Source organism: Colossoma macropomum, unplaced genomic scaffold (assembly GCF_904425465.1).
Source record: "Colossoma macropomum unplaced genomic scaffold, Colossoma_macropomum, whole genome shotgun sequence".
Lineage (NCBI taxonomy): Eukaryota > Metazoa > Chordata > Actinopteri > Characiformes > Serrasalmidae > Colossoma > Colossoma macropomum.
Window position 1 is genome coordinate 1,865,310 of NW_023494894.1, and position 27,951 is coordinate 1,893,260.

The 27,951-nt window shown below is 38.1% G+C and overlaps 2 protein-coding genes across 2 annotated transcripts in view; one reads left to right on the forward strand and one right to left on the reverse strand.

Moving 5' to 3' along the window:
- Positions 1 to 9,411, forward strand: part of sycp2l (synaptonemal complex protein 2-like) — a 23,930-nt gene extending 14,519 nt beyond the window's left edge. Inside the window, exons 25-34 of the mRNA XM_036560624.1 lie at positions 114 to 240; positions 838 to 905; positions 1,134 to 1,197; positions 3,737 to 3,853; positions 5,273 to 5,367; positions 5,489 to 5,583; positions 6,399 to 6,498; positions 6,970 to 7,028; positions 7,139 to 7,220; positions 8,663 to 9,411. Of these exons, the coding sequence (XP_036416517.1) occupies positions 114 to 240; positions 838 to 905; positions 1,134 to 1,197; positions 3,737 to 3,853; positions 5,273 to 5,367; positions 5,489 to 5,583; positions 6,399 to 6,498; positions 6,970 to 7,028; positions 7,139 to 7,220; positions 8,663 to 8,770 (915 nt within the window). The 3' untranslated portion in view covers positions 8,771 to 9,411. The remainder of the gene's footprint in view (positions 1 to 113; positions 241 to 837; positions 906 to 1,133; positions 1,198 to 3,736; positions 3,854 to 5,272; positions 5,368 to 5,488; positions 5,584 to 6,398; positions 6,499 to 6,969; positions 7,029 to 7,138; positions 7,221 to 8,662) is intronic.
- A 1,192-nt stretch (positions 9,412 to 10,603) lies between these two features.
- Positions 10,604 to 27,703, reverse strand: elovl2 (ELOVL fatty acid elongase 2). The gene is made up of 8 exons (XM_036560680.1): positions 27,432 to 27,703; positions 24,360 to 24,423; positions 23,084 to 23,271; positions 22,038 to 22,115; positions 16,776 to 16,947; positions 15,368 to 15,492; positions 13,847 to 13,981; positions 10,604 to 12,978 (listed from the first exon to the last, which is right to left on the reverse strand). The coding sequence occupies exons 1-8, from the start codon at positions 27,447 to 27,449 to the stop codon at positions 12,871 to 12,873; spliced, it is 888 nt and encodes a 295-aa protein (XP_036416573.1). The 5' UTR covers positions 27,450 to 27,703; the 3' UTR covers positions 10,604 to 12,870.
- Positions 27,704 to 27,951: the final 248 nt, after the last annotated feature.

The window sequence follows — 27,951 nt, forward strand, 5'->3', positions numbered from 1 at the left end:
GGATTTCATTTACGGCATTTCTGTAGCATTTTGGTGCAATCTGGCTCAAGACTGTACACATTACTGATCAATATGGATGCATGTGTTTAATGTTATCGGTTTAAATTCCCAAGGAATCGACCCCCAAAGGTAAACTTTTGGGAAGGGAGAGGGCTGAAGATGCCTCATGGTCTCAAAGCAAAGCTAAAGTGCACAGTCTGGACACCTCCCACCCATCCAAAGAGACAACTGTGGATTCAGGCAAGTCATAAAGATTGCAAGGACAGTAGATACATGCAAGAGGGACATCTAGCCCGTCTTTATTTATAAAGCCTCTACCTCAGTCTTTGATCACTCTTAAGACCTGTTTGAAATTATAGCTTTCCGAGACATGACATGACAAAGAAAATCACTTGATTAGATAGCAGAGGGGAAAAAATGGATCTGGTCAAATCTTGTAAAAAATCTAGCCTGAAATAGTGCTCACTAACAATGTCATGTTTTCAGCTGTGTTTCTTCCAGTGAGGTAGTAGTCTTGATTGTCTACTTTTAGATGTTTGTCTTAAGTTTTAAAGCTTAGTAGTATCGGCCAATACATAAGGTTTAAATATCTGTATCTGTGGCAGAAACCAAAAATTAGTATTGTGTTATGCCTAATTTTATTTGAGAAACTCTGTAAAATTGGTTTTAGATCTGTTGGAAAATCATTAATTTATATATGTAATGCTTTTTATAATTTTTGTTGACTGATCAGATTTAAGAATTCAACTCATTTTTACTATGACTGCTTAATACCAATTATGAACATAACTGATTCAAGTTGGGTTTTATTTTTTGCCCTATCTCTCCACTCTGCAGGCTTTCAAGATAAAGTCAGTTTTGAAGACACTGTTTTTGCAGAAGATGAACCTGTTATAGTTATAGAGGTACTTTGCATTTAGCTCTATGGTGGTATGTTAAAAATCTATCAGAGTGGCAAAGTCTCTCTGCAAAACTGTTAATAGATCCTATTTCATTATTATCCTGACTCCACTGATTCATGTCAGTCTGACTTTTCCTTACCTTGCTATAGTTGCACAGAAATATGTATGCTTGGTTTAAGCATCATTAAAACATTTGTGTGTCCACATTAGAATTTTTTTTTTGTTTTTCAGGAGCAAGAAGTAAGTAAAGAACCACCACCACCTCCTCCAAGCAAAAGGCCATCAACATCTACAGGTATGTGGTTGTGCATCCTGATAGAACAGACATTAAATTTATTCATTAAACATTAAACAGTTTATTCATTCTTTAACAGCAGGAAAAAAAAAAACAGAAAACGTAGCCTCACTGACTTTTTTTTTTCTGACCATGACACAATTACGTTTGTAGTTCTATTGACGTTTTGCAAAATTCCAGAGCTGGTTAATGTCATGGAACTCTTTCATGGAAATGTAAAAACCTCTAGATTCAATTAATGCAAATGTGCAGTTCTTAAGCTGATCTTTGAGCTCCTCTTTGCCTCACTGAACGTTGGGGCAGTATACTCATGCATCCTTTTCTTGGCAAATTTTTTAAACTTGCTTTTCCTTGCTTTTCAAACTTTTTCACCCTGATTGTGCTTAATGGTAAATTCAACTACTACTCAACTACTATAGATTTTTTTATTATCATTTATTTATTTATTTATTGTAATTTTTTTTCTCATTTGAGTTGATTGCTCTTTGTTTTTACAGTCAATGGTGCTTTCACAGACACTGGGGCAAGTTACCCACCAGACCCTGGCTTTTGCACTTTATGCTGGTAACAATCTGGATGGTCCTTTTCTTCTTTGGCACAGACAACTAGGGGTGGGAATCTCTAGGCACCTCACGATTCGATTCGATTACAATTCAGAGAGCTGCAATGCGATTATAAAACAATTATCGATGCATCTCAATGCATCTTTTTTTTCTATACATGATTTCTATTTTCTTACTGTCTGAGGACTTGGTGGTTTTAAAGCAAAGTATTTGTAATGATCCATAATGCATTTACGTCCAAAATCTTTTATTAATAAAACAAATGGAAGTGATGTGGCAAGAGAACTGGAAGGCTCTCATTCACTGCTCTTGTTTGGAGAAGCTGCTGCCACTAATCTGCGATAAAATGCGCTGTTAGGGTGAAATAAGATCCAGTGGTAATGGATGTCCACGCAGCACATTATAGCTGTCCTACCCGTTTTCTTTAGTGATTTTATAACTTCGGTTTTGGTCTCGTGGTAGAGAGAGGGGGGAGGGGGGGTCACTGTGTCAATAAAATATCTTCGAGACGGGACTTGTGCAACATAGCGCGAAAGCCCTGTTTCTCAACGACTGAGAATTGGCATGCAGGTCACCTTGCAACGAGGTTTCGCCTGGCTAGTAGCGAACGAAAAAGGAAAAGAGAAAGACAGACGAACATTTGGAGATGAATGGACTTATTCGCATTTATAAGCAACATAGTTGGTTTCCTGGTACGTTAAATCTGCAACGAGAGGCTGTCAAGCACTAGTAAAAAGTTGCGAAGAAAGAGTCGTTTCTCTTTCTAATTTTCCCGTTCCACCTTAAATGGTGCCGCGTTTACCTTCGGCGCCTCAGTCAGAATTTAAGGTGGAACGGGAAAGTTCATCAAGAACCTGGCGAATGAGAAGCGACTTCAGCCTCGTAAAACAGCCGAAAGCTGAGAGACATTTTACAAGAAACTATTCAACTTTTGAGGAAAAGTTTTCTGGCGGAGATGGAAGAAAAGCGGCTGTAGCTAAAGCTTAAAGCAGAGCAAGTCCGCGTTTTCGTTTATATTGTTTAGTCTATACTAGGACATTAACACATACTGAGACATACTGGACAGTAAATGTTGTGGCTTCCAAGATGGTTTGATTTTTGTTGAAAGGACAAAATGGCTCTTCTTAACATTTGTGTTGTGACTCCTGATCTAACCTGGCTTTCAATGCAGAGGGAGCCGGTCGGATTTCTCGCTGATCCCGTTGTTTTTGTTATGTGCCGCCACAGACTGTCCAGGCGCTGCACTTCCAAGTTCCGCCCTTTGCGTTCTGTCAACATTACGTTATAAATTAAATATTTAGAAAATCGATTTTTGACGTTGAATGAATCCATTCAGAATCGTCCACGTCTGCATCGTGATGCATCTAAGAATCAATTCTTCCCCCACCCCTACAGACAACACAATGTTCATTATTTCTATAAAGAATTTAAAAGGTTGACTCGTCAGACCACAATACATGTTTCCACTGTGCATCAGTCGATTTGAGATGAGCTCATGTCCAGAGAAGTCAGAGGTGTTTCTGGTGGCTGTTGACATAAGGACTGTACTATGCACAAAGGAAGTTCTAACTTGCATTTGTGGATGTAGTGCCAGATGATGTTTAATAACGGTTTGTCAAAGCATTCCCAAGCCCATGTGTCGTTAACACTCCTGGAGAAATGCTGGTTTGTAAGTGTAGTGCCTGAGGGGTCGAAGGTCACAGGCATTCAGCCTTGCCCATAATGACAGATATTTCCCCAGATTCCTTGAAACTTTTGATAGTATTACGCACTGTAGAGAATGAAATACCTAAAATCCTTGCAGTGCCTCATTGAGAAATGCTATTTTTAAGCTGTTGGATTTTGGACTATGGCCTGAAAAATGAATAACTTGTACTAAATGGCTGTTTTGACTGGAAATTAAATAGCAATCGCAGTACTGTGTTTTACAGTTTATCTGCAGACATCTTTTGATGTGATTGACTTATCATAAACAGAGTTGCCTGTGGGTTCAGAAGTGACTGAGACGCAGTTACAGAAGGAAGAAGAGTCTTCCTTCCTAACACTGAAACCTAGAAGACTTTTCCCTTCTACCTCGTTGGAGAGTGCTACAGGTAGGGACAAAACAGCTGGACAAGTTAACACAGTGACATACTGCCTTTTTGAAGAATTAAACATACAGCCACTAGGGGGAGACTTGAACCGTACCTTTCTGCTGAACGTTCCCCATAAACTGTCTTAAGTTCTCAAACCCACTTTAGAGTGAATGCAACTACTGCAAAATTCCTTTAAATATTCCTGAAAAGTTTTAGGAGATAGATGGGATGGCTTATAAATGAGTCTGTACCATTAAAGGAGATTGCACACAGAGAAGTGTTTATATTACTGTATTGTGCCTCAAAAAAACAGTCCAAACTGAAACACTGCTTTTATAACTTCTGCATTATAACTTCAGGCTAAACTTTTCAGGCTGAATAGGTGGATGCATGTAAAAGTTGGTTGTTCTGACATCACAATAACAGTTCATTCAAAATGGTCTGTTTTTTTGCCTCTTAGTTTTCATATATGGACTGTATATACTGTATGTTTTGAAACTTTAACAGTGTTTGCATACTACAGCAAACTCATTTCAAAAAAGGGAAGAAAATCCATTTTTCCATGACCTGGGCCTTTGAAATAAAGAATCTACAGTATTGAAAGTTACAGTATTGGTTGCCATTACAATATTACATTTACATTTACAGCATTTAGCAGATGCTCTTATTCAGAGCGACTTACAAAAAGTGCTTTGTCTATCCAGAGAAAGTATCTTTGCTAGTTACCAATAGGTTTGCTAGAAAGCCAGTCCTGAGCTCAGATACTGCTAGAATCAGAAAGTCATTATTGACACCTAGAGAAAAAGGAACAGAGTTAAACACAGAGCAGTGCAATACAATATATAAGTGCAGTACAATACATTATAATCAATACTTAATTCAGTGCTCATTTAAGTGCTGTATAAAGAGATGTGTCTTCAGTCTGCGTTTGAAGACAGCGAGAGACTCTGCTGTACGGACAGCCAGTGGGAGTTCGTTCCACCACCTGGGTGCCAGCACAGAGAACAGTCTTGATGCTTGCCTTCCGCGCACCTTGAAGGATGGCGGGTCAAGCCGAGCTGTACTCGAAGCTTGAAGGGCTTGTGGAACAGCTCGTGATTTCACCATTGCCATCAAGTAGGGAGGGGCTGGTCCATTTTTGGCTTTGTAGGCAAGCATAAGGGTTTTAAATCTGATGCGTGCGGCTATAGGAAGCCAGTGAAAGGAGCGCAGCAGTGGGGTGACGTGGCTGAACTTGGGGAGATTGAAGACGAGCTGTGCTGCTGCATTCTGGATGAGTTGAGATTTAGAATCGGTTGTGCTTGTAGTCCAGGCAGATGACCTCTGGCACAACCCCTCTCTCTCATCCTAAAACCCTTTAGTGATCTTCAAAGAGACAATTTGTGTGTGTGTGTGTGTGTGTGTGTGTGTGTGTGTGTGTGGAAACGATGACCCAAGCCTTAATGGAGGATGAAGAATCTGAGACAGAGATGGGTTCTGGAGTCATCGCTGCCTTTAATACATTTAAGACTCAGCTAAGAGAACACTTCTCTGTAAGTAAACATTCTAGAAATGCACTCTCACAAATGCAGCACTGACATGAATTTGTAATGGCACCAAAAGGCATTGACCTGTTCAGTGTTAAAGAGCAAATTGGTCCACTACTGTCCACAGTCCAGGTATAAGAAGATTGAAGCAAAGTCACTGAGATCTTTAACTGACTGCCAGAAAAATGTGACCTCTCTGCTGCAAACGGCACACAATCAAAGGTAAAAGCACATTTGCAATTTACACAACTTGAACATTTGAAGACTTATTTCAGAAAGAGTTGGGCCTTACATGCACATGGTTAAATAAATGCTACACATTAGGGCATGACCAATATGATTTCATGTTTTAAGGTCTCAGAAACTCTGATAATGGAAATTATTGGCTGACACACCTTTTATATTTCACATTTTCAGATCTACAGGTGCTGTAATTTGAGCAATTAACAAGATACATGGTTTAGAACCTGTATGAATCTGCATTGCCTTCATGGAATCTACCTAGTTTTTACAAGTCAAAGTTATGATTATGGAGTAAATTACCTTCTACCGTTTGTCAAACCTCACAATAATGTAATTAGCATTTACACCACTTAGCACTATCTCACTATCCATCGTATATTAACTGTTTTGGGACACGTTTAATTTAAATCTTAACACTGTCATGAGCATTCGGCCTAAAAATTTATAGTGTGTGAATCAGCCAAATCTGTTACAGATCACATAACTCCTCTGGTAAAACTACCATGTGGCACAGCTGTGGTTTTGGTCTGTTAAGACATTATGATTTGAATTCAGACAAGGTCGCCAAACAAAAGTCAGAAAAAAAAAAATTGTCTGTATTTCTGCCAACATTTTGGTTTACTGATGTTGGCCAACTGATGCATATTTGTCAGGCTCTACCACAAATATTACATATAATCCAGTTTTATGTTTCTAAGTGCTTCTAATAAGCCACGAGTCATTGTGGTTTGCTGAGAGTGAGGTACTACTTACTGAACATGTGAATCATTTATTTTTTGTTTTTCTGTGTGAAGGCTTGTCCATTTGGAACACTTCCAGGACACTGTTGTGCAGCAGCTGGGGCAGCTGGAGCAGAACTGTCTTTCCCTCAAAAACATCGAACAGGAAACTGTGGTCTGTTTCGGCTCTCAGATACAGCCTCAATACCATTACCATTTTTGACTGGACAGACTTAAAGATGATTCTTCAAGCGTTCTTCGCTAAAGATAATGGTTCTATATAGAACTATGAACACTCAAAGAACCCTTTGCATAATTAAAGAGTTCTTTGCTTCTGGAGAGGGTTCTTCAGATTTATGGAGAATTTGCTATAGATGGTTCTAATTAGAACCTGTTTGAAAAGGGTCGTATATAGCACCGAAAAGGGTTCTACTACACAAGCTTGTATCATAATAGCAAAACCCTTTTTGGTGCTATATACGACCCTTTTCAAAAATGTTCTATATAGAAGCATCTATAGCACATTCTCCATCAATCTAAATCTACAGAACATTCTTCATCATCTGTTGTTTGAGTGTTCATGGTTCTATATAGAACTGCCTTTTTTTTTTTTTTAAAAATCTGTCTCACCCTGTCCTTATTCCAGAGGTTCTGGCAGTCTGAATCCGATACAGTGAAGGCTTTCTGTGATAAACAGCAGAAGAGGTAACCTACATAACTTACAGCCATCTGTAGTCTGACAAGAAAGAAATAGATGTGATGACAACCTTCAGCTTGTAAAGCTATTCAGTTTTATTAACCTCTGTTTCTTCCAGGTTGGATTCTCTAGATATACTGAGAGAGAGTGTCCAGGTGCCCCAGAGGCAAGGAAAGAGCACTGAAGCAACAGCCAGTGTGGTAGGCTAGACTACAAATATACCTCAAAACACAATTCCGTTGTTTTGTTATTAAATTTCAGTATAATTCAATCGGTGAGATGTAAACAGTCAGAGTGGTTTGATGTGAAGGGGTTCATTGTAAAGAAACATACAGACTCTTAACAGTGATGGTGATAGGGACCAGGGTTGTCTACAGTGGAAATATTATTACCATTAGTGCCATTTTATTCACTGTCCAAAATGACCAGTGAACCTAAGTTTTTCTATCATTGCTGTTGAAACAAAACCTTATTTCATTTTTGTAGTTACATTATGTGAAAGTTTCATGGTGAATGGAGGAGTAAAGTGCTCCAGAATTTCTTGGAATAAAATCTCTTCATATTAATGTACACTGAAAGTTAGAAATGTTTTTGTGTGTGTGTGTGTGTGTGTGTGTGTGTATTTTTTTTTATTATTATTTTTTTTTTTTCCTTTTTCCTTTTTTTGACTCACCTAATGAGAAGACTGATTTTGGCAGCTACTAAGTGCTGGATGTCAGGCTGATAAGAGGAAAGCTGAAAACGGACTTCTGGCTCAGTTTGACAGGTTTAGATACATAATTTTGCCAGAACAATTAATGAGCTTGATATAAATGTTTTGTTTTTTCAAATAATTATCAATACTTGTCATATTTAAAATTGTTTGGTTAAATGTGTATTGTAATGAGTTTTTGCTTTAAAAAACTGCATTACCAACACAGACCACTAGGTGGGTCACAGCCCACAGGTTGAAAACCACTGCTGTAATAGGTTTAAATAAAATCTGTTGGTTGAGGAACTAACTGATCCTTCCAGGATGGCTTGAGTGAGTACCATTTGTTTGTTCATTGGTTCCAAAATTCAGACATCCCCTGAGGGCAAATCCGAATGTTACTACTGTGCTGTCATTTAAAAATAATTAGTGTAGTTTAATTTGATTTTAGGTGTTGATTTTGAATAAGTTTTAGAGAAGAAACAACAGAGAATAACCTTACCACTGGTTTCAGTTCAAATGCAAAGTTTGGCACTGTTTTTCCTTACAAAGCCCTGCATGTACCCCTTCACCATGAATGGGTTTTAAAAGGCCTTCTAAGGCCAAAACTTTATCGCAAAACTCCCATAAACCAATGTCTCCCGCATCAGGCAGTGTATTTAAATTATTTCATATAACTTTTGATGTAGCTTTTAGACACAATTCTTCAGCCATCTAGCTCCTATCACCACCACTGTGAACAATTCTGCCTCGGTACGTTTCTCCAGAATGGAGCATTTCATATCAGACCACTCTGAATTACTTTGTTTACATCTTAACCATTTAATTATGCAGAAATCTGACATTGACATTTTCCTTCTAATTGACACTGCTTTTATACATGGTTTCAAAACATGATAAAATAAATTGCAGACACATTTGAAGTTAAATTCAGTATCCCTTCTTTTTCAGTCCTCAGATGCCCCCACAACCCTCTTGGCTGCAGTGCCGGTTAGTGCAGAGACTGAAAAGAGCCAAAGGGGGCCAAACACTGTTCCAGCACCAACAGCTTCCACCTAGAAGTCTACACTCTTAAAATATACTACTTTCAACTTGCAATTTTTAAAACCCCTTATGCAACCAGAAACTGGGGCGCCTACGCTGACATATTAAAACCATCTTGAGCATTTGCATAGGAGAATTTTTTTATTGCACTTGTTCATTGAGAATATTATTTGTCCTTGAATTTGCTTATTTACAGTTACAATGATTTAGAATCTTTTTATCTAATATGAAAAGAAAACACAAATGAAGGCATGGAGAGATTGACCTTACCTTATATGGGTTATTTTTTTATTTACACATTTAAAACCTCTGCTATTTCTCAACCTCATCAGCACTATATTTTGTAAATATTCTTTGTTTAATGGTTTTGATTCATCTCTGAGTAGTGGAGGATCTGGCAAACATGCTCTTGCCTTACTCTCATTTTTCTTTGCTGTAATCTTTCTGTAGATTTCTGTCCTAGAGTCTGATATAGAAAAAGAAACTGTCCAGAGAGGCATTTGGCACTAGAAAGGACTGAATTTGCTGGTTTGTCAAATCTATGCAGGAAGGCCATCGCATATATATACCTTATTAATGTAGTATTCTTACACATCTGATGCTTCTTGAATAAATTTAAATGAATGGAAAGTACTGTGTAAATCTCCACTAAGGAATAAAAGCAAATGTGGTGGGGGGATTATAAATGACAGCTCTGTACCAGGTTTCCTGTCACCAGCTGGAAAGTCATGGTAGAAATTTTCCCAAGTCCCATTGTTATAGGGGGGAGGGGAACTGTTCCACAGAGATTGTTCTGGCAACTGTCCAACATTATTAAATGTGCAGTGCTGATACTGCTGGCTTATGATAACCAATTTGTGTCCACATGTTCAGCTGCTCTTTTTCTTAAAAGATAATTGTTCTATATTATTAAGGTATGAACAGTTTCAAAAAGTGTGTGTGTGTGTGTGTGTAGAGGAAAATGAAGTACCAAAAATGATACTGTCTGCCTTTAAAACAAAGTATGACAGATCAGGCCTGTATTTAAATGTAGTGGACAATTATGGCATTTTTTTTGGCTTTTACCTAGATCAGTACTTCCCAACTCTGGTACAGGGTTACCCCCTGACCTCTACATTTTAGTATAGACAGAGAAAAGACAGTTCTCATATGATACATTAACACGTCTTTCCACTGACTTTCCATTGGGCTGATGTGAAGTGCGCTGTTCTAAAGAAACTTACCTATTCAAAACTGTTCACAGTGATGGTCATAGGAACCAGATGTCTGAAATGTTTAATGCCTCTAAAACCTCCCTCACAGAAAGTTATTACATGAAATGGTTATGAATACACTGCCAAATAAAGTTTTACTACTATTTTACCATGATCAACATCACATGTAAAACTCGGGGGATGTTCACTGGTGGTTTTGGATAGTAAATAAAATAGCTGTATTTGTGGTGTAGACATTGTGAACCCTGCTTCCCATCACCACCACCTCAGAGAAATCTGCAGTGGCAAGTTTCTTTACAATGAACCATTTCATATCGAACACTGAATGACTTTGTTTACATTTTAATGATTGAAATTTTGAAAAATCAGTGGAAGTTCCCTTTAATATACTGTGAGTTTTGTAATCTTGAAGACAGTATATTTAAGATATTTATCCAGTTCTAGGAACTCTGTATCCAGACTGTATGGAGTTACTGATCATGTGATCATGTCACATTTTTCCATGTTCATGTGCCAAGAACTTTCTACTCCGTGGTCTGCTAGTTCTAGAAACAGATCCACTCTGTGAAAAGACTGTTCCAAGTCTCAGGGTAGGTGGGTTAGACTTCACACATTAAAGCTTAAAGCATTAAAGTTATTTTGCAAAGAACTATGTTTATTCTCCAAAGGAACATAAAAACGAACATATACATTAAGTGAGAACAAATATTCCACAGAACATTGCCAAACTCAAGTATAGGCACTTATTGTTTAGTAAGTTACCTTGATTTGTTTCAGATTTGAATCTTTCTAATTGTACTTACAAAGTAAAAACTGTTATAAAATGGAAAATAATCCAACATTATCTAATGTAGAGCAAAATAAATTCCTACAGAGCTGGTTTTCATACATCGGTAATGTATGAACAATTTACAGCAGAGTGTCACTTAAAAAAAGTTGCCCTAATTGAAAATAGTAGGCCTGAAAAGTGAGGATTTCACTGACATGTATGGGGGAGAATCGACTAGCCTGAGTGGCGGAGTTTGTGCAGTACATTTTGCCTACATTCTAGCTGTTTGAAAGCACTGGTATGCAGATAGCTTTAGCTAGCATTTAGGCCTCTGAATGGTGGAGAGGTCTAGCTGTCATGCATGGTCTTTCAAAAAGCAGCATAGGGCACGGACATAGCACCTACTCTCCACATACAGGAGAAAGAACTTACAGCAGGTATAGTGAGTGAAAGAGATGCTGAAAACGTATTTCAGAGAAAATACTGTATCAGCCATGCAAAGAGCTGACCAAAAAGATCATTCAGCAAAAAATCCAGTGGAACATTATGACAGAGCACAGCGACAGCAGGAACAAACAGTACTGTTAAAACTCTGACCGCCAGGCTACCAATCATCAGTTCTGGTCACAAGTGTTAAAAAATAGAAAGTGGAATACACAATGTAGGTATATGTACAGCATGAAAACCATAAAAGTTGAAGTTCAGCAGGAACAGAAGATCAGAGCTCTCAGAGCTACATTTCTTGGAATTTAAACAGTGTCACTGAGGTCTATGAATCACCCTGTTTTCATCCACCTGTTGCACAGCTTAAGTATTGCAGTCTAAGGGCAATGTTCAGGCAATGTAAAGGAGGTGGAAGAAACCAGCCATGAGGTATAAGCAAACATCAGGGCCTCATTTATAAAACAGCAACATTTAATTTATGCCTATAAAATACTCCAGCATTTTTCAGTCTAATCTCTAGCTGCTGCATCTGTATTGCATCGTTAATTACCATACCCACTCAATCATGCTTATAGTAGAACTTAACATGAACATACCGATACCAGTGCACAAGTGTTCAAGTTGTTTTTAAACTGCAGATAGTTAAAAATATTTTTTGTTGCTTGGATCCCGTTACAGCCCACAGCCAGTGCAAGTCTGCCATTTTTGTTTGGCAACCCAGACTGAAAAGCATTTTCTTATGCAAAAAACTAAACTCAACCATATGTGGACAATCATATGGAGGCTCAATTCAAGCACCTGTTTATGCAAGAATGTTCTAAGAATTATTCATATTAAGTTTATGAACTTGTACCTTGTATATGAAGGTTGAAAACTGGTGCTAATTTTATAAATAAGCCCAAGGTAGTAATGTTTTTAGATCTGAAAAACCTGAAAACAGTTACTGTGACAAAAATACCACTCACCAGGAATGAATCGATATCTAGGGTTTGCAAATGTGGGATATGGCATATTTTGGTTCATTTAAAAACAGTGAATTTCAGTTTTAGAGGGATTACTGTTTGAGTCCGATGGTTCACATGAATACATGAAGAGGGGTTGTTTGTAACAAGGCAAAATGAAAAATAAATACCTGGCTTTTGAATACTTCTGCAAGGCACCGCTTTTATGAATGCACAATGATGTGCTTATGAATGCCAACAGCTTTACCACACATTCAGTCCTTATACACGTTACTTTTACTGTTACTGCAGAAAGAACTGAGCTCTAATGAATCTTGCAGTGAATGACAGTCTCAATACTATTATAGTGGTCAGTCCCGGATTATTGTGATGACAAATTTATGTTTCCTACATGGATTCTGAATATGATTCTCGAAGAGTGAGAAAGGTTTACACCAATTAATTTCTGAATGATGATGGATGGTAAGATTTTTCCCATGATAATGGCTGTGGTTGTGCATATGTCTCAGTGAGACTTGTAATATTTTCAAATGCTCAGAACATTGAGTTACTGTCAAGTCTTTAGAGAAATGAACCAAAACATGATACAAAAACGGAAGGTTAAAAAAGTACCCTATACAAAAACCACAATTACAGAATAATTACAGAGGATTATCCCTGCTATCAGATTAGTGTCTCAGCATAATTGGATTGAGAAAAGGAATCTTGAAGAGTTATGTCCTGTTGTTACTGTAGCTTATGTTTGGCTCCGTTGACGACGGATGAGACGCCGTTTGTGTGATTTCTCGCAATCTCTCTAGCTTTGTCATCTCTTGCTGGCTTTTTTCTGTATGTCTGCAAAATAAAGTGACATTAGATTAATGAATTAGCTAATGAATGTAACTCATGGAGCACATGCACGACAAAAATTCAGTGTGTTCCTAAGTAGCTAAATACAACTGCATGTTTTGTTGATTTTGTGAAAACAAGATAACATCAACTACAGAGAACAAATTTAAATCTGGCACTTTTCTGCAAATTTGAACAGATCTGAAAAAAAATGTGTGCTATAACTTTTGCAGAGGCCACATTGTGTGTTTTACTTTTCCACATATTAAGTTGTGTATTAAAATGTGCAGAAGTGAGTTCTCTGTAGAGGATGTGTACTTATATTCACTAAACGTAAGTTGACCAGGGTGCCTGAACTTACATACACCTGTATGCAGAGAACATAGTCTTTGATGTGGCTTTAAAATGGCTTTCATTTTGCTGTTAAATAAAAGATGTCTGAATATAGTTATTTTCTTATCTATATAAGTCTATTCTGTGGCATAGAATACATAGACACACTATTAAAAATAAATGCTTCTAAAAGTATCTTCCTTGGCTCGGATGTACGGTTCTTGAGGAACTTTTAGCTGGTATAAAACATTTACTTTATGTTAAGATTCTGTAAAAAAAAGACTGTAAAAAAAGGTTCTTCACAAATATCTTTTTTCCAAAAACGGTTCTCTAAAGAACTATCCATTGAAAGATTCTTTATGAAACTAGAAGTAGTTGTTCTACGGTTTGACTCCAAAGAACCCTTTTGAGGGTTGACATTTTTCTAAGGATGTAGATACTGAGTGAAAAAAGCAATAAAAGCAATAAAATGTGAATGTAATTACTGGATACCAGTGGAGTCACAGATTTACACTCACTATTTATGACTGGTGCTCCTTACCTGCAAATAGAAGTTAATGAACAAGATGACGAGTGTAACCATGTAACTGGACTGGAACAGCAGGCAGCCCAGCGGGAATCCACAAGGGAAAACCGCTGCACTGAGTGTGTGTGTTATAGTTAGTATAAACTGGATCTGTAAGCAAAAAAAAAGAACAGGAGAGAACCATACTTAGAAACAACTCTCTACTTCATGCAATGCAATAAAATGTAATGACTGTATAAACTTTAATTTCAAACAGAAAGCAGTGATTTGTTAATCCATTTTGTGTTTAAACAAAACTGGGACAAGGAACATTGTGAAATCACGTTGAACAAATAATGCAATCATGCTTGGGTATAAAAGGAGCAGTCAGGAAAGACAAGAGTCCTTTATGAGCAAGGACAAGTCAAGGTGTCAGCAAATAATGCAAGGATTTTAGGTATTTCACCCTCTGTGGTGCATAATATCAAAAGATTTGGGGAATCTGGACAAATCTCTGTGCATAAATGGCAAGGCAATAAAGCACAACTGAATGCCCATATCACCACATGGGCTTGACAAACCATTGCCATTAAACACTGTTCATCACTGCATCCACAAATGCAAGTTAAGACTGTACTATGCACAGCCGAATCCAGAAACGCTGTCAGCTTCTTTGGGTTCCAGCTTACCCGAAACGGACTGATGCACAGTGAAAACGTGTATTGTGGTCTGATGACTATTTCATATTGCTGATGGAAATGATGGACATTGTGTTCTCCGAGCAAAAGAAAAAAAAACCATCCAGATTGTTACCAGCGTAAAGTTCAAAAGCCATTTCAAATGTCTGTGGTGGTATGAGGGTATATTAGTGCCCATAGCATGTAACTTACACATCTGTGAAGGAACCACTGGAAGAGACGTACACTTTGTGGAGAAACATATGCTGCCTTGTACACAACATTTTTTTCGAGGACATTTGTGCTTATTTCAGCAAGACAACAGTAAGCGATATTCTGTACAAGTTACAGTATCAAGGGTCCTACCATGTGGGGCATTATGAAGTGCAAAATGCAACAACGACTGAAAAAATTCTGCTTTCAGAACTGGATCAACAGTGTCTTCAGTCCCTAAATGATTATTAAGTGAAAGGTGATGTAACACAGTGATAAACATGCTCCAGTGCCAACCTATTTGTAAAAATACCAAAATTTGGAAATAGAACATAATAAGCAATTAACAATAAACAATAAAAAAGAGTTTTAAAAAATATACAGAAACATGTCATATCAAAACTTCATAACTTTCTTAACTTAATAAAACCCCATTTGAAAAGACCAGCTGCCCTTTACATTCTGTTAACATTTCACAATGAATGGATGAATAGAAACAGTCTGAAATTACACTGAATGAAAATTACATTCACTTACATCAAAATTTTCTGTGTGAAGTTACCGCTCTAAGAAATTTTGTTATGACAGTGAAGAAACATTCTTGTGTGATCTAGACCAAAACTGGGAAAGAATTTAAGCAGAAGGAAGAGAAACTAGCTGTACTGACCAGCTGGGCTTGCGTGAGGTAGCGTTTCCACCACAAATATTTGTGCATGGACGGGATGGTGGACAGACCGTAGTACGAGTACATCAGCACGTGGATGAAACTGTTCAATGTGGGCCCAAAGAAACCTGCACAAAGATCAATCAGCATGTCAGTGACCTCATCTCACCCTGGAGAGTTCTAGATGACCAAAGCACTGTAGAGTTCAGTGTGTGCTATACTCTGACTTCCCTGCTTCAGCTTAATAAAAAATCTGATGAGTTGGATAAGATGGATTGGCTACACTGTACAGTTCTGCAGTAAACTTGCTTTTTTTTAAACTCTATCATTCACAATGAAGTAATAAGGAGTGCTGTTATGGCACATTTCCATATCCATGTGCTACTTTTTGAATAAAGCATGCAGGCAATCAGAACAAAAGGCAGTCTTAAAGGCACAGTCTCAAAAATAGCCTAGGGATAATAGACAATGGAAATAGTAATGCAAAAATTAAAAGAACTATTTTTAGTTTATTTGCTGAATTTAACATATTGAAAAAAATAAACCATAAAAATATGGCCTGTGCAAAAGTTATAGCACATTTTAAATTTTATGTTTGTTTTCCAACATGTCCAGGGTGTATCCTGCCTTCTGCCCAATGGCAGCTGGGACAGGCTCCCACGCCCCCCATGACCCAGAAGGATAAGCGGTTTAGATGATGAAATTGTCATATTTACACTATATAGACAAAAGTATTGGGATACACCTCTTAATCACTGAATTAAGGTGTTTCATTCAGTACCATTACGGCAAGTGTATAAAATCAATCACCTAGCCATGCAGTCTGCCTTTACAAACATTTGTGAAAGAATGAGTCGTTCTGAAGAGCTCAGTAAATTCGAGCGTGGTACTGTAATAGGATGCCACCGTTGCAACAAGTCAGTTAAAGAAATTTCTTCCCTCCTAGATATTTCATGATCAACTACGAGTGGTATTACTGAAAAGTGGAAGCATTTAGGAACTACAGCAACTCAGCCACAAATTGGCAGACCATATAAAGTTACAGAGCGGGGTCACTGAGTGCTGAGCTGCATACTAAAGAAAAGTCTGACTGCAGAGTTCCAAACCCCCTCTGGCATTAAAATCAGCACAAAAACTGTGCGCCGGAAGCTTCATGGCATGGGTTTCCATGGCTGAGCAGCTGCATGCAAGCCTTACATCACCAAGCACGATGCCAAGCGTCGGATGGAGTAGTGTAAAGCACGCCGCCACTGGACTCTGGAGCAGTGGAAACGTATTCTATGGAGTGACAAATCACGCTTCTCTTCCTGGCAGTCTGATGGATGAGTCTGGGTTTGGCCAATGCCAGGAGAATGTTATCTTCCTGACTACATTGTGCCAACTGTAAAATGTTCTTTTGGTTTTTACTTACTTTGTCCACAAGGAATCCAATTCATGACGCACCACCAGATATTGAACATGGAGGCGTGGTGATAAACATGCAAGAAGGTGATCTGATTGTTCTTTTTCCTCAAAACGAAGAAGATGGTGTCCAGAAATTCGATCAGCTTGGAGAAGTAGTACCACCACAACACTTTTGCCACCTGCCCAGGTAAGAAAGAGAGAAAAGACCAAATCAGATCACATATATGATCACAAGACCTTTAATAACAGTATAATAATTTGAAACATCTGCCTTAACTGCCTACAGTCTGTGTATATGGTAGAGGTATGGTATTGTAGATTTAACACTTAAACAACGCTTTAGCCTTTTACTGGTCTTTCACTACATGGAAGCTTTGCCTGGCTTTATAGCTAAGCTCACAGCTATGCATTATACAGACAGATAAGGCTAGGTCACTAAATACTAGGAGTGCGGGAAAAAATCGATTCTTAGACGCATCGCGATGCGGACGTGGACGATTCTGAATCCATTCACAAATGTCAAAAATCGATTTTCTAAATATATAATTTATAACGTAATGTTGACGGAACGCAAAGGGCGGAACTTGGAAGTGCAGCGTCTGGACAGTCTGTGGTGGCACATAACAAAAACACAACTGGATGAGTGAGAAATCCGACCGGCTCCCTCTGCATTAAAAGCCAGGTTAGATCAGGAGTCACAACACAAATGATAAGAAGGGCCATTCCGTCCTTTAACATAAATCAAACCACCTTGGGAACCACAACATTTACTGTCCAGTATGTCTCAGTATGTGTTAATGTCCTAGTATAGACTAAACAATATAAACGAAAACGCAGACTTGCTCTGCTCTGCTTTAAGCTTTAGCTACAGCCGCTTTTCTTCCATCTCCGCCAGAAAACTTTTCCTCAAAAGTTGAATAGTTTCTTGTAAAATGTCTCTCAGCTTTCGGCTGTTTTACGAGGCTGAAGTCGCTTCTCATTCACCAGCTTCTTGATGAACTTTCCCGTTCCACCTTAAATTCTGACTGAGGCGCCGAATGTAAAAGCGGCACCATTTAGGGTGGAACGGGAAAATTAGAAAGAGAAGCGACTCTTTCTTCGCAACTTTTTACTTAGTGTTTGACAGCCTCTCGTTGCAGATTTAACGTACCAGGAAGCCAACTACGTTGCTTATAAATGCGAATAAGTCCATTCATCTCCAAATGTTCGTCTTTCTCTTTTCCTTTTTCGTTCGCTACTAGCCAGGCAAAACCTCGTTGCCACGTGACCTGCAGTCAGTCCAACCCCACCCCAATAACGAGACCAAAACCGAAGTTATGAAATCACTAAAGAATATATAATGTGCTGCGTGGACATCCATTACCACTGGATCTTATTTCACCGTAACAGCGCATTTTATCACAGATGAGTGGCAGCAGCTTCTCCAAACAAGAGCAGTGAATGAGAGCCTTCCAGTTCTCTTGCCACATCACTTCCCTTTGTTTTATTAATAAAAGATATTGGACGTAAATGCATTATGGATCATTACAAATACTTTGCTTTACAACTACCAAGTCCTCAGACAGTAAGAAAATAGAAATCATGTATAGAAAAAAAAGATGCATCGAAAATCGTTTTATAATCGCATACTAGTCATTTACACATACAGTCATATGCAAAAGTTTGAACACCCCCTGACAAATAACATATTTTGTTGATTAGTGCAGAAATTTATTTGCTGAGTTTAACATATTGGAACAAAATTAAAGATAAAATATGTGCCATAACTTTTTCACAGGGCACATTTTATTTTTCATTTACTCCCAATATGTTAAATTCAGCAAGGAAATAGTACTTTTTCATTAAACTGTGCAGACGTGTGTGTCTCTGTAGACGGTGTTTTGACTTATGTTCACTTACAAAATTAGCAAAACATATAATTTGACCAAGGGCGCCCAAAGCATATGACTGTACCGAGTGACCTGGTACCTATACTTAACACAACTCTACAACAAGCTGATCTATTTGCCATGATAGTGTAAAACTTTTGAATTTTTTATTGACATTAACAAAAAAATAAAATTAAAAAATTACTTTTAAAATATGTGTATAATTGTTTGCTTCCTAAGTGCTGGATACTCTGTGGTAAAAGAATGCCTTACAAATGTGACATAACATATTTTGTTTGGTCTATTTTGGACATTAATCAGAAGAAAATGAAAGTTTCTAGTTAATTATTTCTTATGTATTTTCAATACTGCTAAACTAGAAATAAAGCACATACATTATATGTCCAAAAGTTTGTAGACATCTGCTCATTCAACATTTCTTCTGAAATCAAGGGGGATTAGTAGGTCCTATGTCCACCCTTTGCTGCAGTAACAGCCTCTACTCTTCTGGAAATGCTTTACACTAGATGTTGGAACACTGCTGTGAGGATTTGACTGCATTCAGCCACACGAGTGGGGTCAGGTACTGATGTTAGATGATTAGGTCTGATTCACAAATGTCATTTCAACTCATCTCAAAGCTATTTGATGGTCTATAGAAATTATACGAGCTCTGTGTGCACAGCTGATTGTCTGTCAGCAGTGGGTGCACCCAAGAATCTGAATCCACTAATTAGAAAGGGTGTCTGGATACTTTTGGACATATATCTTGCAACGCTGCAAATATAACCACAAGGTCTTTGTTCTTTATATCTGATAAATCTTGATTAACTTGATGCATAATGAAATTGACTTCTATGTTGTGCATGCTATATTCCAAGTTTGACCATACAGTACCACATGTTTTGATGAGTTGATCACATGCCAAAACGGATTGATAGGAAGTATTAACAACTTCAGTATGCAGGACACAACATTAAAAAGGGCACAGTATAAAGAAAACAGAGTGTTAGTGGCCTGTAGCATGGCACAATGCACTGAGTAACATGTAGTCTGAGCACTGATGTGCTGGAATTAAACCACAGAGCACAAATAGGTCATGGCTATGAGATGTCTCATGCTGATGTGCCCATGCTCACATGCAGGGTTCTCAAACTCAAGTTCAGGTGGACCACAGCACTGCACAATTTAGTGTTTCCACACTTTAGCATGCATGATAATGAATGAAGATGAAGCTGGAGAAACCCTAAAGCAAGGCTGTGGCCCTTGAGTCCGGGCGTTTGAGCACCCTGGCGAAGAAGTTATTTTTATTTTTAGTCTATAACAAGAAGTTCAAGCCTTGTTAAGCAGCTTTTGGAACAGTCCCTCATCACATTCCCATTCAGTACATACCGCTCACTGTACCACATCAGATCGGGCCGCTAGAATTGGCGATCTCTGAAATAGCAAGTGCTTGATCTTATTCAATCCTCTCAAAATATAGCAAAATGTCAATTTCAATTATAGTGACAGGACCAGAACCAGTTAAGTTCTGGATACTTCAAGATGGATGAAGTAAGTCAAAAGACAAGGCTGCGTAGTAGGAAAAAATGTTTGGTTTAAGGGGAAATTCCACTGATTTTTAAAAATGTATTCATAATTAGATTGTTAAGATATAAACAAGGTCATTCAGAGAGGTTTGTTGTGAAATGCTCCGTTCCAGAGAAACTTACAGTGTCAGAATTGTTTACAGTGGTGGTGATAGGAACCAGATGTCTGAAGAGGTTGATGCCTCTAAAAACTCTCAATCAGAAAGTTTTTGAACAAAATAGTTAAAATTATGTCTGAGACACTGATTCACAGTGGTTTTGAGATAGGATTTGGGCCTAAAGCATACTTTTTAAAATACTTTAATGGCAGAGAGATATAGTCAGAGTGTTATAAGGCAAAATAGTCCCTAAAAATGATTTTTTTCAGAACTGTCACTAGTTTACCATTATTATTATTGAATATAATCTTAGGAGACATGTAGTAGTTTTTGATAGTACATCAAATAGCTATAACTATGTTGTAAACATTGCAACCCCTGGTTCCTATCTCCACCGCTATAATAAATTAACCATTTGCACATCAAACCACTCTGAATGACTTTGTTTATGTCTTTTGAAAAATTCAGTAAAATTCAGTGAAAGACATAACTACATGAAAAATCTTGTTTCCTAAAAAAACACCCTGTTTTAGGTTTCAGGTATTATTCCTGTATTAATCATGGTTTTCCATGAAAAAAATCAAGTAAAAATACATATTTATTTATGTTCTGACAATATAAACTTTGTCCTCCAACAATTAATAAAACTAGTCTATTTAGAGAAAGGCCCAATATAAATTCAACATCATATAATAATAATAATTATTATTATTTTTATTATTATTATTATTATTATTATTATTAAGTGAAAATATTCTTCTTAGGGCTCAATTCTCAAACCCAGGTTAAGCTTAAGCCTAGATTAAGTGAAATTTTTAACGGTGGAACACCATTGACATTGTGGTTTAGTCCAACACTAGGCTTAATTCATGTTTACGAATCCAGTGTTTCATTTATACCTTGTTAAATATTTCACATTAGTTCAGTCCAGTTCAGGCAACCTTTCAAAATCCAAGCACTCTTTTAAATCTTCTATCTTCTAAATGATGTATGTTCATATTTTCAGATAAAGTGGCTTGATGTTTTAAAAAAAGAAGGTGCGATATGAGGTTTAGGTCACATCATCTTCTGTGAGTTTACTGGCTGGTTGCAAAGCATAAATCTGATTACTGCCTGACTCATGTAGACCCAGAGTTTTCCATTATCTGATTACTCATGTGCATGTAAAGGTGTTGATCGGATTACTGACAAAATCTGATTTTCAGCCGTTATTGGATTATTAAGTGCATAGTGTGTAAACGCACTCACTGCTGCACACTGGCATCATAAGACAATTACACAAAAGTACCCCAAATAAAGCAGTGAGCTTTGTCAAGATTACAAGATTGTCTAGAACACATTAGGAATAGCTGGTGTTATTATGTAATAGTGTTGAGGCTTAACAGTATGCTTACTATTGTGCTAATGTGCAGGAGTGGTAGCTTGCTATTAGCATTGACATAACAATGTTCATATTCTGACTAAAAGAAAAAACACATCATGTTTGGAACTTGTTTGTGAACCACAGGGCGTGATAGTGGCGATTTTCGAAAATCCCAATCTTGTAGAGAAAACCAACTTGGATAAGGCGTTGCTAATATAAGCATGACTTCAACTACAGAATAACACACGACTTCAGAGGTCTATGAGAGATCCTTTTTGGTTACAGCCCATTAGTATGTCACTGGCTGAATGGCAGAAAGGGATTATGGGAATTGTAATGTTTCTCACTTACCCTGATGTCGCCCTCCCCTGCGTCAAAAAGTGCTTGACATTTTAGACGATAGCCCGCTGACCAGGTTGCTGAAATTAGCTGCACACACACACAAACACAGGCAAAAAGTGAGACAAGCATCCATCACAATAGTAGCAAAAGATGCAAGTGCAAAGAATTTTGAAGTAAGAAAGTAACAAAAAAGAGGAGGAACTATTCTTACTACTCTTCTTCTCTACTCTGTATCTCTTCTCCTTCTTTACTTTCCCCATCACTCAAGTTTTTTTTTTACCCCTCTCACATCTCACAGGACAGAAGCGTCCTGTGACCTCTGCTGTTATTCTATCGCTGTGACCACAGAGACTGACCTTTCAGGCATCATTACATTCACATGCACTCATTCCCTATTTATCTCTTTGCCTCTGCCTTTTTTTCTCTCTCCCTCACTTTCTCTGTGTCTTCTTTCACTTAAGGACTATCACGCTTTTCTGTTTTCAAAACTTTCTTTCTCAAAATACTTTTTTTACTGTTTATCTTAAACCACTTAAACCCTACAGACCTGCATGTAGGCACATGCTTTAGTTCTTAACACTCATAACCTTTTAGCTTTTAGTTTAGTTTTTGATAGCTATCAAAAAAGTAGTTAGTGAATACATCATAGTTGTTACTTGAATACTTATAGTTACCGATGAACTCATATTAGTTCCTGAATAATTCATTGTAGTTACCATGTAATTAATAGTAGCTACTGAATCATTTGTAGTATCTTGAATAATCTGTACTACTTACTGAATAATTTATATGAATTTCTGAATAATTCATACTAGTTACTAAATAATTTGTAGTAGCTACCAAATAATTCATAGGAGCCCCTCAAATCATTCATAGTAGTTTGAGCAATGAACAAAACCAGTAATACCTAAGTCGTGGGATTTGAACCCGGTTCACCTCTCCTACGCATGCATAGCAGTTACTGAATAAGTCTATGGCTCAATTAGAATCTCTAATATAGCATGGACACTGTCCCTCCAGAACCAGAACTGGGCCCCTCTGGTCTTGGTTCTTACCTCCACCAGCATGTAGAATGACAGCATGGTGACTGAGAAGTTGTACAGTAGCAGAACATTCTTCAGTGAGTAGGCTGGCCTGTTCTTCATGTATTTTGGTCCCAGGTAGACTATCAGGAGGTAGATGAAGGTGAGGAGCAGAGTAGGTGTGCAGGAGTCCAGCAGCAGCCATCCTCGCACTCTCGGATCTACCAGTAAAAGAAATATTACCAACATATCAATATATATGACTAATAGTATGAACATTATTCTAAAAAGAAGAGCTAATATTACAAATTATAAGTTTGACAAGTTATATTATTGTTAAGGGTGGGAACATGATGATATGCATTATCGTGCCAAAATAGGTCACATACATACATTTTTCTCAGTATATTATGGGTATCGCCTGTATGTATCATAAAAATAATCCTAAAAACCAATTATAGAGAGATTGTAAAAACAACATTCATGAACTGCTTAGTAACAAGTAGTTAGATGTCAGCCAGTTACACCATTATCTTTGATCATTAATTTGTTTTTGTATAATTTTTGCGCATGCTGAATAACTTCACTAAAAATTGCAATGCATATCATGTATTGTTAAAATGTCTTTATATTATTGTACTGTGATAATATTCATCTATTTCTGACTTGAACTTGGTCCTGGCACTGTTCACAGTTTGAAAGCTCATGTTTAACAGGAGACTCTAGAGCGATCTGAGGGACATTTGTATTCTTGAAGCTGTGCAGTCTCATTCTAGCCAGCACAAAGCCAGCGCTGGCATGACTGGGGGGAAGGGGGGGGGCAGTCAGCATGAATTAATGTCTTCATCCAAAAATGTGATTCATCTATACATAGATTCATGTCAAACTATTAATTAGCTTTAGCACATATTTTAAAAGCTAGGACCCAAAGCGCATACATGGCATTCCACAAGGACTTGTATTAATAATATGGATTAGATACTGCGAGCAGATTGACTGCAGATGAACTTTAACACACTTAACTCTGCAAGGTGCAGTACAGCCTCTAACGTAGCAGCAAATCACGATTAACAAAGAACTTTTATACTGAATCCTAATTTGCATTGAGTGAATCTACTTCTATCTCCTATCTTGCAGGACTAATGGGGCTGAAATGGACCGTGCTAGTGTCTCTAGGGAATGAATGTGCTGAAGAACAGAAACAAAGAAACACAAAAGTACTGGAATCAATCTTTTTGCACTGCATGTTAAAGTTAACAGGGGAAGGACTGAAAATCTACATGTGGAAAAGAAGACAGAAGGCACAAACCTCTCTCTCCGAATAGCTTATCCACTGCATTGTTTATCCACTTGTCTATGGCATAGTAGTGGTTCTGGAACGCACAAAAAAAGAGAAAAATAAAAAATCATTGGCTGGCCTGCTGGATTGATTGTCTTTGACCTTCTATGTGTCCTACCATTGCATAAGACATATTCAAATTACAAATTATGCTTGTTGGATGAAAAATGATCTTGCTAGCAGAGTTCATACCGGAAGGTTCATCGTTTGCAAGCATTGATCAATGACTCCATGTCAGTGTTGTACATGTTTTTTTTGTAGTTGCATTTAATTACAATTCAAGTTTAAATAAGAAATATAAAACCACATGGATGGATCAGCCATGCAATGTCAGTTGACTTACATAGTATAGTCTATAAAAGCATTAAATAAAGCATTCAAAACCCTACCTTATAGATTCTCTCCTTTTTACTGGGTATATTATTTCTAATAAACCCACTAAAATGGTTTGCATTTCCTTTAATCAGCAGAAAATAAGATGATAAGAAAGACAAACACTGTGTACTGAAAAGACCAATGTGTCCTTTCTCATTTTACAGGTCACTGCCCCCCACTGTCTGTCTGTCTGTCTGTCCGTCTCTGGCTCTCTCTTTTCCCTTCTCTCTCTATCTGTGTGGGAGGTCACTCAGTTTTGCTGTGAGTGCCCGTTTTTTTTTAAAAACAGAGCCCTGCTTTCTCCTCCTAAGAACTTTAATGTTTATTGATTGGACACTATGAGGGGATATGGTGACAAAGTAAAGGGCAACCTGGTTGGATGAGCGTGTGTGAAACCCCTTTCTGTCCAAGGAATGATGTGTCAGAGGACTTTACCTTTAGGTATCTCATCTTTGTTGGACGTTTATAACTCATTAACCTTTTTTAATGTGTGTTCCGATATGCATCTCACTTTGTGTACATATAATTGGGGAGGGGGGTGACAAAAATATTCAGAATGAATGAAAAACAACTGTACATTTAAAGATCAAGAAAGACAGTTTGCAAAAAGAAAAAAAAAGCCAGTTGCCACTTTGTTAACATCCTTAGACCTGGATTTATGTCAAAGTATGCTTCCTTAGTTTTGCACTGGGGCTGCATGGCTAATGTAGCTAACAGCTAATGAAAGTCTAGAATATTCTGTCCTATAGATTTAGCCCCGTAGCTCCAGCAGGAAACTAAAGAAGTAAACATCAGACATAAAACATGTCATGGCCAATAGACTACATTTGGGGAAAGGGGAAAAGTTTAAGGATACACCGGTATGGGAATTCTGGGCCAATGTCGATATCCCTATTTTTCACTTACATATCTACTGATGGTGATATGTGATGGTGATACATATACAGTACTGTTCAGGCACCTGAGCACATTATTCAAAAACATGTATCTTGGCAATAAGTGTGTCGTTGCTTGTAGTGTCACCATGTATATATGTGTGTGTGTGTGTGTGTGTGTGTGTGTGTGTGTTTCACATGTCTCCTCGATGCCCCATACCTTCGCATGTATTTGTTAAATTTCATCAGCAGCACACCTGTTTGTTTGATTGATTAACCAAACCAGATGTTGGATGATTACAATTTGCAAATGGTTAATTCAACATACTGACATACATAAAATCACTGCTGACTGTATTAATATAAAGTTGTATTTATGCTAATATTAGTGTTTTTGGTGCAAATCAAGGCGTCTAAAACTTTTGCACAGCACTGTGAATGTAGAAATGTACAAAATGGGACTAAATCTACATGGATTAGCATTACAGTAATTACAAATTGGCATTACAGGTTTACAAACGCAGTAAAATGGATTGTTGTCTAAACATTGTGCTCTTCTGGAATACCGTACATACATCCTCAAATATCAGTTTGAAATTTCATCATCCAAGCACCTGTCCAATGCCAGTCATTTTTTTGACAAAACCAATATGATTCTGTTATATGATTATTGTGAAAGTTTATTCATTTATTTATTCATTCACTTGCCAAAGCATTCCTTTGCTTTGTCATTTTCCTGAGGAAGCTCCACCACTCAAATTAAAAGAGGCTTTTGTGTGTATCCTAAATATGTGTGAACCTTGCTGAGTATGCTTGGCTGAGTGTGCATCCCTGGAAACACTCATGGAAATGTGTCCACCAGTGCAAGTGGGAGATGACCTGGTTACAAAGTGTTCCCTCAGTTCATGCATTTGAATTTTATGACCCCATCTGCTCTAATAAAAAGTGTTAAACGATTAAGCATATAATAAAAAGATCACATCTGCTAAGTTGGCACATAGTAAAGGTCCTTTAGAAGATATGGTTGTGCACAAACACACAACTTTGCTGAAGCCATATTGCTGACTTCAGCATCTGTATGCAAGATCAAGCACAGAATCGGAGGATGAACTCAAACTTTTTTCATTCATCCACAGTGGACGTGTGGACACAGGGACATTTTATGACCAAACATGGCCATCCACTGGCCTGTGCCTGGGGGTCTCTTTCTGTGCTTCTTTCACTTCTCTTTGTGATTTTAATGACTTGTTTCCATAAGAAAAGCAGGGTCACTGCTAACTTGTAGTTGAACAGAAGTTTGCAGAATCCTGCAAAGTACACTGTAGTGGGTTCTGTTCCTCAGAACTGTGACCCTCCATCAAATATTTGACATTTTTTGGCAACCAAAGATTTAGCCACATACATCTGAACGCACAATTTAGCGTCCAATTTAGTCAAAGCTGATTCTCTAGACACCTTGGAAGACCAGATAAGACCTCTGAGCTTTGGAAGCCCTGAGGTAAAATAAATGATTAAATAGGCATACTGAATCACTGGGATGCAAAGGCCGGCTAACACCGCGCTGAAGAGATCAATTAGCTAATTCGTAAAATGCATGCTATCAGAGGGCTTTTAGGCTAATAGGTGTGACCTTAAAGTCAGACTTTCTAGACAAAAGAGGCATCTTCCATTATCTATCTGAACGGATAAAAGAAGCAGCAGCATCCTTCTAACCACACAACCCTAGTCAATAAACCTGTAAAAACCTCACATCCCTCAGATATCACAAAGACAAATGCTCGTTTTCACTCACCATGCTAAAGAGCTCCATGGCACAGCTGTGTGTTTTGTAGCTCTAAATCGAGGCTGCTCTGTCAGTGCACAGACGCTCAGTTGTCCGGGATGGCCGTTGTTTCCTCGCCGCGCCTCTCCGCGCCTCTTTCGGTGTGGCATGCGCCCGCCCGCGGTCCTGCACGCCGCTGTTACGCGCTTTCACGAGCCTTGCTGGATTTTTGTGTTTCTGGGCGGAGCTCCAAAACCAGCCGCCCCGCCTGCCGAACTGTTTACCCTTTGTGATATCTGAGGGATCTGCGGTCTAAGGCTTTATCCAGCGAGGATGAGGAGACAGTGGCACGCTGAAAGGTGCACTGTTTCTTTTTTCAAAACCCACCCGTTTTCCGACAAGACCCGCCTTCCTACGCGAGGATTGGCTAGAAATATCCCGCTCTGAGCTGGATTAGCTAACAGGCTAGTAGGGCTGACTGCGAACTCACTGGAAGCCAATCCTAGCGTAGGAGGCCGGTCCTGTGGGAATACAGGACAGAAAACCACGC

What these genes read in the sequence shown, in the direction of transcription:
- elovl2 (XM_036560680.1), bottom strand. An exon ending in CATTCTACATGCTGGTGGAG is followed by an intron (nt 22,116 to 23,083) that starts GTAAGAACCAAG and finishes GTGTGTGTGCAG; the next exon opens with CTAATTTCAGCAACCTGGTC. An exon ending in TTGGATTCCTTGTGGACAAA is followed by an intron (nt 15,493 to 16,775) that starts GTAAGTAAAAAC and finishes ATCTTTGTGCAG; the next exon opens with GTTTCTTTGGGCCCACATTG.